The 11922-nt window shown below is 36.2% G+C and overlaps 1 protein-coding gene across 1 annotated transcript in view; it reads right to left on the minus strand.

The window, feature by feature from the left end:
• The window catches only part of ltk (leukocyte receptor tyrosine kinase), an 83195-nt gene extending 72608 nt beyond the window's left edge, over positions 1-10587 (minus strand). Inside the window, exon 1 of the mRNA XM_028000166.1 lies at positions 10292-10587. Coding sequence (XP_027855967.1) covers positions 10292-10334 — 43 coding nt within the window. The 5' untranslated portion in view covers positions 10335-10587. The remainder of the gene's footprint in view (positions 1-10291) is intronic.
• Positions 10588-11922: the final 1335 nt, after the last annotated feature.

Here is an 11922-nt window from a genome sequence, read left to right on the forward strand (position 1 = left end):
CAGTCTGCACACATTTTTGAAGTTTGTTGCTCTCAAAGAATGGTTGAAATACAAATACAATCAATCAGACTATTTATGTAGCAATTTTTATACAAAAAAAAAATGCAAAGAACATTGCAGCTTAAAGATAAAAGTAAAAAACAACGATAGCCCAACATAGACATCATGTGAGGAAACATTTTAAATCCAATGAAAAACTTTCTAATCCACTAACAGGAGGAAGCACTTCTTACTTTATGAACTGACAGCTCCTCCCCCTTTTTCTACTGCTGTTTGAAACTATTGTATGCATTAGGATTAGCTCTGTGTTTTCTTTACAAATATTATATTTTAGTATATATATTTTAGACATATTTAATAAAATAGTGTTTCATGAGTAATTTTGCTATGTTTTGTATGTGTTTATCATTATTAATTTTACAAATGGTAACTGCTGCCAACTGCTATTAACTGCTCATTGTGAGCTATTGCTCTGTAGTTTGTTTAGGGTTATTTATTATTTTTTAGTTAATGTATAGGGGCAGAAGCTGCAGGGCTGATGTTAACCAACTTGATTTCCTCTCTTGTTAGAATGAATACAATGAACCTGAGTATTTCTGTCGTGAAGTCAGGCTACCGGACCTGAGATGAACAGAAAGGCTACATGTGTAAATATTCAGTGGATAAAACAGATATTGTTCCTTCAACTTATAAATAAGGACCAATAAAATGTCTTGGATAGGTCAGTAAATGCATTTGCTCTCCTACCTCGGTTAAAACATCTATCTATAACTTTCTGCAATTTCAACAGACGTTTTCTCAATCCACCCATATTTCTCAAAACTAAACAGATTTATCCACACTCTGAGTTCTTTGTGACTCGGTTTTATTCGTTTTCTGCAATATTGCTGACCAAAAGACAAACAGTGAAATAAAAAAGCAACAATCCACATGCTGCGCGGAGTAAAAAGCAGATCCTATGGTTATTGTAACGTCCATTTTAATGTACAGACACACAATTCTGCTCTCATCCTGAAAGAAACCACACGCAAATATCTTAAAGATAAATAACACATGCCATCTGTTTTACTTTTAAAAGTTCACCAAGCAGCCTAAATGAATCCAGCTCTGAAGGCCGACATGCTGGAATGGAGCACGGCGGTTTAATTACGGTTTTCCAACGGGAGCCTTCAAGTACAGTTTCATCAGTTATGGTCACTCCTAGAGTTCACAATGTTTATCTAGATAATTATAATGGGGGCTGCCGCTCGGCATGCATGTGCAGCAATAGACAGCGCCAAACATTTAATTAAGAAGCTCCATAGCAACAAGTCGGTTTAAAATAAACACCTGCAGCATTTGAGATGTCTGCGTGATTCAGACGGGAAAAATTTACATACAGCCATTGTGCTGCATAAAAGATGATTCTTCATTACAGATTTTTTTTGTCACATTTAAAATGTTTCAGGTCATCAAACTAATTTAGTACCAGATAGGAATAAGCTGAGTAAGTACACCAAACTTTATTAACAAAGCACTGCAAAAATAGAAAATTGTACCAAGTATTTCTGGTGCAGTTTCTAGTGCAAATATCTTAGCACACTCACGTTAAGATAAAACTAACGTGAAAATAAGTTTTCAGCACAAAATGGGAGCTAGTTTTAAGTCAACAATTCCTTAATATTTACTTTAAACAAGTACTAGTTCCACTGGCAGATTATATTACTCATAATAAAGAAATTTTCCCCACGTTACAAGTTACACAATCTGCCAGGAAAGCTAGCGTTTTATCCTTCTGTTGTCATGTGATCAACAACAGGATGTTATTACAGGCGTAAAAAATGAAGAAGACAAACAGAAAAGGAGGATGAAGTCGTGGCATGTTTTTATTGACTTATTGCGTAAACAAACTTATTCACGCTTGATTTTAATTGTGTTTCTTATTTAATGGGAAAACAGCAATTACTAATTTGTGTGTGTGTGTGTGGGGGGGCTTACATAAGCGGAATATCAATAACGTTTTGTGCACATTTGTACTGGAAAGTTAGCTAATGATATAAAGCACATGAGAAAGTTTGCTTCTTAAATTTGACTGTTTCACAAAATTCATCCAAAATGATTTAAAAGACTAACTACCTATCATAAACATTATTCTAATTCTTTTTGTTTTATTTACTCTGATTATCTAGATCCCGATAATATGGAACGAACATTTCTAACCTAATGCTTTTTCACACAACTGTACATTAGAATATTTTTTATTCTCAAGGCCCAATAGAAAAAAACAAATCAATGCATTTCCAACAGTCGAAACCGTTGAACAATCGTGACATTGTTTACTTCCTCTGTCTATCCTATTTTCCTCAATTATGCTTTTCTTGCCCCCAGTTGCTCACACTTACTAAAAGGCAGAAAACATCTTGAAGTCACACTTGAAAGGAATTTCAGCGCAGCTGGGTTATTATCTCTCTTTGATCCCCCATTCTCGTATTTTTACAAACACTGTGTTAGCATCATTACACTTAACTACGCGTGAGCAGCAGAGGTACTAACCCTCCATCTACTTCTTCTTTGTGTGGCAGATAACCAGCGAAGGGAGACTTCAGGGGAACAAGAGGGACAAATGGAGTCTTTAAATGTTATACCCACCACCAGACAAGTGATTTTATATAATGTGACTGAAAGATATATGGGTCATATTTTCTACAAGTAAAGTTTCATCACTGTAAAAATACAAAATCCGAGCAAGTATTTTGATCCAGTGTCTGCAAATGTACTGATATTTGCACCAGAAAATAGACAAGAAATACGTTGTAAGATTTTGTGTTTATTCAATATCTTTGAGAAAAAAAGTCTCCAGTCTTTGCACTGCAAAAACACAAAATCTTACCAAGTATTTTTAGTCCAGTTTCTAGTGCAAATATGTTAATATACTTGAAATAAGTTAAAAAATAACTTACAAGTAACTTTTTAACAAGACATATGAGGGTGTTTTAAGTCAGCAATTCCTTAATATTGGTATGAAAGAACTATTTCTATTTGCAGATTATTTCACTTTCAACATGAGAAAAATGGAAAGTGAAATAATCTGCCAATGAAACTAGTCCTTTTTAAATCAATATTAAGGAATTATTTACTTAAAGCAAGTTCATACATCACGTTGAAAAGTTACTTGTAAGTAAGTTTGATCATTTTTCAAGGACACTTCTGACCCCGGACATTCTCTGTTCACACTGCTGCCTTCAGGCAGAAGATACAGAGCAACCAGAACAAGAACCAACCGTCTCAGAGACAGTTTCTACCCGACAGCAATAACAAAACTAAATGCAATCAAAAACAACCATTAATCATCATAAATGATGTATGTGAGAATGTGGCTGTTAATACTTTTATTTTTTTTGCCAGTTGTATGTTGATTCTTGCGTTGTGTGTGAATTGTGAGACAGTTATTTTTTGTTTTTGGGCATGTGCACCGACTGATGGCACCCTTTGAATTTCGTTGTCCTTGTGACAATGACAATAAAGATTTATCTTATCTTATCTAATCTATCTTTTCAAGTGTGCTGCAACATTTGCACGAGAAACTACATCAAAAATACTTAGTAAGATTTTGTATTTTTGCAGTGCAGAGATCAAATCCATGTTAAGTCCAACATTTGTGAGTGGAAAACTGATCAAGTCTCAAATATTTGAGGGAAGTCCTGGATAAACCTTAAGTCATTCAATGGAAAGTTTTTTTAAAAAGTTTTTAATATAAAAAATATCCAGTAAATCCAAATCTTGTCTGGTATTTTCACATTAGATAATGCAATCATATCCAACTCTTTCTGCATCTAAAAGGAACAATTCCTATTTTTTACCCCCAAAAATCTAAATTGGGCCACTTCAATATGTAGTACTAAATCAGATATGTAACTTATTATTTTGATAATGTCTGCAGTCTGTACTCTATGTCACATCTTATCAAACTTTTAAGCCATTGATGTGAGACATGCATCATAATTCTGCACCAGAAGAAGCAAATCAGGACGTAAACAATGCCTGAAGACTAGAACTATGAAAAATATTTAAAAGGTCTGTGTCAGTGAATCGAATCAGATCTCAACCCCACAACTCCTGACTCTTCCACACACAAGGACATTTCCCAACCGCCACCAAAGATGCTTCATGCGTAGCATCTGCACCAAGCTGAACATTGATTTCAACGTTTCAACACTTCAAATGTGGTTTTTGTTAAATTTAGCAGAGTCTAGATAATTTCCTCCATCTTCTGTCTTACCGCTGCAGCCCAGACACTTGATCAGTACAAGAGATTGTTCCCACATATACTCCACACCCTTTACCTGCCAGAAATTCCTGCTGCTCATTCTGAATGTTGCTGTAGACCTCTTGGCAGCTTTCCTGGCCCGTTTTCCTGTCTTTTCATTCATTCTGGAGGAACTTTCAGGTCTTTATGTCACAATTTTATGTCTTCTAAAACTTTGGAAATTATTTTGCTAACGTCTCTTGTCCATGAGTTGCTATTGGGAAATAATGCAATGTTTGGAAAAGCAAAGAATAATCAGAAGCACATTTAAATGATGTGGGTGTAATAGATTTTTAAATTAGTTTAAATGAAGTGGTTAGTTATAAACACAGTGACATTATAATTATGGCTATAATGATTAATCGAATTAATTGTGATGAGACGATTATTTCTCTAATTGTTAACTATTTTAGCAAACGATTAATCGCTAACTAGAGTTTACAGACTCAAAATAGTCTATTTGCTGAAAATACAACTTATTCAGAGCAGTAATTAAGTCAAAACTGTACAAAATATTTATACATTTTGCATTTAAAATAAAAACATCTTTTTGTGTAAATATGTTTTATCTTCATCTGGTTCAAATTCACTAAAGGAATGATATTTAATTACATTTTAGGCAATAAAATATTTATTTTGTTATTAAAAATGAATTGAATTATTTGTATATTTTTATGTATTTGTAATATTGTACAAAAATGATTAAGTAATTAAATGAGAAATCTGTAGAATATGTCAAATTGTTTTATCCAATTAATTGTCAGAATAATCAAACAGTATAAAACTGAATAAAACGTGTCTTTCTTCTCATTTAATATGTTTATATATGTTGATGTAGTTATAAAACACTAAGATCTCCACCATCTTTGACCTCATCAGGTCATTCCTGAGTCTTGGTAAATCTCTGACAAATCAGAGGAAATTCCCTCTTTTGCTCGTAATATTGAGAAATATGAACGGATATTGAGGAAATGAGAGATAAATCACAATAACTCAAAGTAAAGCAGAACTTTTAAAGAAACAATATGAGCTAAGGAGCAGAAAGTTCACTCTGTGCGTCTGTAATAATGCAGCATCGAGTTTTTTCATATAAAGGTTTAATAATCGCACTTCATCATGTAGATGTTGCCGTTTTCATAAATGTGTTTATATCGTTCCCTCTTGACTGCTTCCGACTCACAGTTTATATTCTGTTTGTGTTTTTAAATCATAACTTTTACAACTTTATGTTTGATTTAAATGTTTCCTGCCAGAAGAGTGTAAACCCCCCCCAAAAAATCCACTTTCAGTGTTTTTCTGCTTTCAGAAAACAAGTTTCTGATTTTAAAAAGCAGGTGGAGATGAAAATGAAGAGAGTAGATTAAATTATATTTCAAATGTATTAATTTCACAAGGCAGGTCAAAAATTATTACTATTGACTCCTGTCAATACCAGCTGTTAGTTATTTTGACAAGCTGCTCGTCAATGGGAAAACTCTTTAGTGAGTTTCTCATTATAAAGTGGAGAATAAAATGACATGGAATTAGAAAAAAACTATTTAAAAAATTTAATTTTATATATTAAAAAAATTAAATGTAAAAGGAAAAATACAAATTTAACATAATAATAATCAGTGACGTGTGGTCGGGGGAGGCAGGTGAGGCAGTGCCTCACCAGCCATCATGGAAAGAAAGAAAATATATAATCATAAAGTAATTTAAATTGTTATATTCATCCGGTGGTTTGCACTAAAAAATATTTATTTTTCATGTAGCTTCACCAATTTCGATTTTTATTTGTTCAAAATCGCTGAATTTTCTTATTTTCCCATTCAAATGCTTGGAAGCGATGCCGGTGAGGCAGCAGCGAGCTCTGCCTCACCTTGGATTGCGCAACCCCTGGCTCTGCGCTGGCTGCTAAGCGGAGAGAGCATGTAGCTGTACGGCGTCAATAAAATGGTTTAAACAAATTTAATATGTGAACTTATTTCCAATAATTTAGCTTATGTATATAATGTACAGTGCTTTTTGTCACCAACTGTGTTTGTGTAACGTGTTTCGTGTAATGAGCGATTATAAACGGCAGAGAACAGGTTCGAGGTGAGGCAGGCAGTTCTCTTGCCTCATGGCAGGGGGCGCTCAAGATCCCAGACGTTCGTCTTGTTCACTCCTCAACTGCCGAGTAAGTGACAGCGAGCTAGGCTAAACGATTCGGGAAGCAAGTCAAGTGCAGCGATAGATTATAATAGAGATAGTGATTTTTTTCCTCTCGCTCATCCCGACTTTCGACATGAATGACTACATTACAACACTAAAAAAGTTTTCTCAAGTGGACTTTCAATCGAAGCAGGTAAGACAGTAATAACATTTATTTTGTTTTGTTTTTTTAGGAAATGTGTGTTTTGTGAGCTACAGTTTGTATGTGTAAGGATGCAGAAGTGAAACATAACCTGTAAACTGCTGTCAATCTATGCATCTATTTGCAAATCTGATTCTGATGACGTCAGTGCCTCACCAGCTATGAACCTCACCGCACGTCACTGATAATAATATTATTATTAATAATAAATCACAACATTTGGCAACTATTTCTGACTTCATCATCTAGTTTTTAGTACAAATACATTATTACATTTGGAATAAGGCACAACAAGATATAGAAGCTTGTTTTAAGTCAGTAATTTTAATATTGATTTTTAAATAATGGACAGATTATTTATCCTATAGAATGAGAAAAATGTCTTGTTATATAAGAAATAATTTGTCAGTGGAGCCACTACTTTTTATACTCAATATTAAGGAATTATTGACTTAAAACAACCTCCTCTGTCTTTCTGAAAAGATATTTGTAAGTTAGTTTTGCCTTATTTCAAGTCTACTATGATATTTGAACTAGAAACTAGACTAAAAATACTTGCAGTGAAGGATCTTTGTGTTGTTTTGATGTGAATGACGAGCTACGATAACGACGGTACAACAGAAAAATCCAGCAGCAAATGAGTTAGAAACCATGGCGATGTGATTGAACAATCAACATAAAGCAGAGGGAATTATTAACCGTAAAACATGAAAAATCTGAACCAATACACAAATAAACAGCAATAATAAAAAGAAAGATTCACTGAATAACTCCAGAGGAATGCAGGGAAATTAATTAACACAAAGGAAGTTGAACTAAGACTCAAATAGAGATCTGAGTGACATAAATCCAAATGAACACATGAATAATTGGCAGCCTAGATATAAAACACAAGAGTGGACCAAAACACTCAAAGATCGTAAAACATCTCTCCACTTTTCTCATTTTTTCTGTCCTTTTCAGTCTTCATTTATATCTTTCTTTCGATCTCCCTTGAAACATTTCAGTTACCTTGAGAATGAACTGTGATTATTTATTTATATTTTTGTCTTTTTTTTTGTAGACGCATTGAATCGCAAAGTGGCATTTGTGGTAAATGTACTGACTGGTGGGAAGGTTGTTCAGATTGTGAAGCTGAAGTGGAACAGCAGACACGACCCCCACACAGACGCAGCTGAACCCCGGTGGTTTTTCCACTGTGTCTTTCTGTGGCCAGTCAATAAGGAGTGGGTGCCCAAGTAAAATATTTAGATCAAATTATGATGAAAAGTAGTTTGAAAGTGTAAAAACAGTACGCATAACGCTGCGAAATGCATTGTAAAATCTGTTATTTTCAAAAATGCTCTGTAAAAGGTAATGAAAAAGAAATGTTGCCCTTTATTGAGCTTTTGTGTTATTGGTCAAACTTTAAAAAAGTGAATATCAGTAAAAGATAACCTGATTAAACACAAAAAAGGTTTAAAATTATTGTTTCATGTTTAAAGAGAAGAAAAAGCAATCCAAACATTTCAAAAACACAAAATCTTACCAATTATTTTACTCTAGTTTAAGTAAATAATTCCTTAATATTGATGAAAAAGTACTAGCTTCACTGGTAGATTATTTAACGTATAACAAGATACACTGCTCAAAAAAATAAAGTGAACACTTAAACAGGTGTTTAACACTTAAAGTGTTCCCTTTATTTTTTTGAGCAGTATATTTTTTCCCATAAGTGAAATAATCTGACTGACAAAAAAAAACATCACTGCAAAAACACAAAATCTTACCAAGTATTTTTGTCTAGTTTAGTGCTAACATCTTACTGCTCCTGAAATAAGACAGATCTAACTTACAAGTAATTGTTCAGTAAGAAATATGATCTTATTTTACGTGAATAATTTCTTAACGTTGATGATAAAGTACTAGCTTCACTGGCAATTATTTCACCTATAACAAGATATTTTTTCCATGTTATAAGTGAAATAATCTGTATTGGAACTAGAACTTTTTCATCAATATTAAGGAATTACTGACTTAAAACAATATTTTGCAGAAAAATTACTTGTTAGTTAGTTTTGTCTTATTTCAAATGTACTACGACATTTGCAGTAAAAACTAGACAAAAATAAATCTTGGTGAGATTTTGTGTTTTTGCAGTGAATCAATCATTTGTCGGCTCTTTGGGGTCTCTGTTACTTTGGGTTTTCTTGTAAACCACTGTGAGCTCTATTATCTACAAATGGAGAAAATATGGAACGGTGTTGAGCCCAGGGAAACCAAAATCACATCAATCAACTCATCCAGGACGTCAGAAGAGAACAGAAAACAAGATGTGAATGTTCTGCAAGCCTAAACTTATTGATGATCTCTGAGACAAAAATAGAAATGTATTTATTTGTTTTTTGTGGATCCAGTTAAGTCGACTCGTATGTCTTGTTGAAAAGTTACTTGCGAGTTCGTACACTTCGAATAAGACAAAACTAAGATATATGCAGTAGAAACTAGACAGAAATACTTAAGACTTTGAGTTTTTGCGGCATGTTTGTGAACATGAACCTGTAGAGTTTGAATTCAAAAAGATTCGAGTTGAACAGCAACAGTGAACAAATTCCTCTGGTTTTTCCAGTGACGTCGTAGGAAGATGTTTTATTTACAGTCAGCATCAACTCCTTTTGTTTTCCCAACAAACCTTCACAGATGCAGCTCAAGACATCAAGCAGTGCAGCTTTCAGGAAAACAAGTGATGTCATAGTACATTTAGTGAATTGAAAAACATAAACACCCTGGATAAAAATTCCTTAAGCGCTTGTTGGAACTGGAAAAACCAATCTCAGTTTGTGCTGCATGCCGCATTCGCCCCAGGACTTGGACGGAGTGGGAGAACTGACTTAATGCTGTGAAATTTGGCAAACGCTCAGCCTGGGCACTTTTAAGTGACTGACTGCAGTAAGAGCCACTTCCAGAGATCCATGCAGCGACTGTAACTTCCCAAGCTGCAAGGGGGGAGGACTTCCTAATGTGAGCCCTGCTTGTTAAAGAAAACTGGGGGCTTGTTGAAGAAGAAGAAGAAAAAAAAAGTTGACTATATACCAGCCGCCCTAATTAGAATCCATTCGATTGGTTAAACAATTTCTCAGCTAAAGAAATTATAATTTTTAAGTAGTGATTGAGATAACATGATAGCTTAATTGGACAAATGCACTTATATGTGCAGTAAAGCAGGCAAACACAAATGAAAATGATGCTCTTAAATAAAAAGATTCTCACGGAGACGTTATTTATGTCTTCCTGTCTAAGCTGAAGTCAGATTTTCTCCATTTAGTCCAAACAAACCCAACAGCAGTGTGCTTTATGCTGACAGGCAGGGCAGCAGCTTTTCTGCCAAGTCTTGTCCCCCTGCTGCAGTGTAAATGAATGTAAATCAAATTCTTTCAAGTGTTCCTCTTGGGGGAAAATGACAGCTACACAGATGCCAGGACTGTTATTAATATGTTTGTTTGTTTTTTCACAGTGCCTGGAAACTGAGATGGATAGGGATGAAATCACGCCACAACAGGCTCGCAAAACAGAGTACAAATAAAACCCCAAATCCAGGTTACACATTTAAAAACTTCAAAATATAAATAAAAAAAACAACAACTTTGATTCTTTAAAGCTCTAAAAGTTACAAATGAATGAGTACTTACTTAAGAAAATCACGATGTGGAGATGCTTCCTCCTAAAATCCATGACTTTCCTGGTTGCACGGCCACAGCGAGCGGAGCTTCTGGTTCATTTACTCCCGCAACCACGCGTGGGTCTGACCGCCTGGACGCGCCTCGGCAGACGGACACATGCGCGCTGCTCCGGCCGGACTGTGGAGTTATTTCTCCAAGTTGCGCACTGTTGTTGCCTTTACTCATTTCAGTGATGCTGATGATGCTGCTGCTGCAGCTCCCGGTGACGACAGAGCCCCAAACCCTCCCCCTCGGCTTCTGCCTCCGTTAGTCACCGCTCCTGCGGGGCTCTTCAGTCCCGCAGATGTTTCTGGTGCGTTTTAAAGGTTTAATGCCCGGATCTGAGTTCTTGGTCTCTGAAGAAAGCTCAGAGATCATAAAACTAATCTCAGTTAATGAGGTGATAATCTAAGAACAAACCGGAAGGTTGATAATAAAAGCGTCTGCTTCATTTTGACTATAATTAGAGTAGCTTGAAAGCGCAATTGCGTTTTTATGAGGCAAAATATGGCGCTCAGGCAAATCCTTTCCCAGCTTTTAAGGCTGGGGCTTGTTAAAGGGAATCTGATGTAAAGCTGCCGGTCGGCCAGGGGCGGTTCTGGCCTGAATGGTGCCACAGGCAAGAATGAATGGCCCCCACTTCCTTCAAACCACAGTTGGTAGTAACTAGTTACATTTAGTAATTTTTTGGAAAATATTTACTTTTACTATCAAGAATCACTACTTTTACTTGAGGAAAATTTCTTGGTACTCTATCCACTGTAACTCTATTGAATGAAGAAAAAGCTGTTTTAACCACAAATTCACCAGACAGACACCTGCAGTTTTTGTTAAAGTTTCACCAGAAGGAAAAAAATAATAGAAAATATTTTTATTTTCCTTTGGGTCATGACTGAAAGAACGAGATCGTGGATACAAGCAGCCGAAATGGGTTTTCTCCACAGGGTGGCTGGGCTCTCCCTTAGAGATAGGGTGAGAAGCTCAGTCATCCGGGAGATTCAGAGTAGAGCCGCTGCTCCTTCACATCGAGAGGAGCCAGTTGAGGCTCGGGCATCTGGTCATGATGCCTCCTGGACGCCTCCCTGGTGAGGTGTTCCGGGCACGTCCCACCGGGAGGAGGCCCCGGGGAAGACCCAGGACACGCTGGAGGGACTATGTCTCTGGGCTGGCCTGGGAACGCCTTGGGATTCCCCCGGAAGAGCTGGAAGAAGTGGCCGGGGAGAGGGAAGTCTGGGCCTCCCTTCTGAAGCTGCTACCCCCGCGACCCGACCCCGGATAAAACGGAAGAAAATGGATGGATGGATGAAATATTGATTGTCTTGGTTTTGTTTACTGAAAGCAACAGAATGTTGTCGTTGTGTTTGAATTCGCCAGATAATTTAGAGATGTTGTGAGTTTCACAAGCTAGCTCGGCGCTATCAGCGCTGTTTTTGTCTCACCCAAGCCCAGTTTGATGACTTGCTGACCGACATCGGTGCCTGCATCTCCTAGCAGGACATGAACTACGGGCCACTACGTCAGGTAGCAGAGTCTCTCTGATTGGCTGACGCTTCATGTCAACCGCAAAAGTTCAGTTTTCTACTCCACCATCCATGTTAGAC

This window comes from Xiphophorus couchianus, chromosome 19 (assembly GCF_001444195.1).
Source record: "Xiphophorus couchianus chromosome 19, X_couchianus-1.0, whole genome shotgun sequence".
Taxonomy (NCBI): Eukaryota; Metazoa; Chordata; class Actinopteri; order Cyprinodontiformes; family Poeciliidae; genus Xiphophorus; species Xiphophorus couchianus.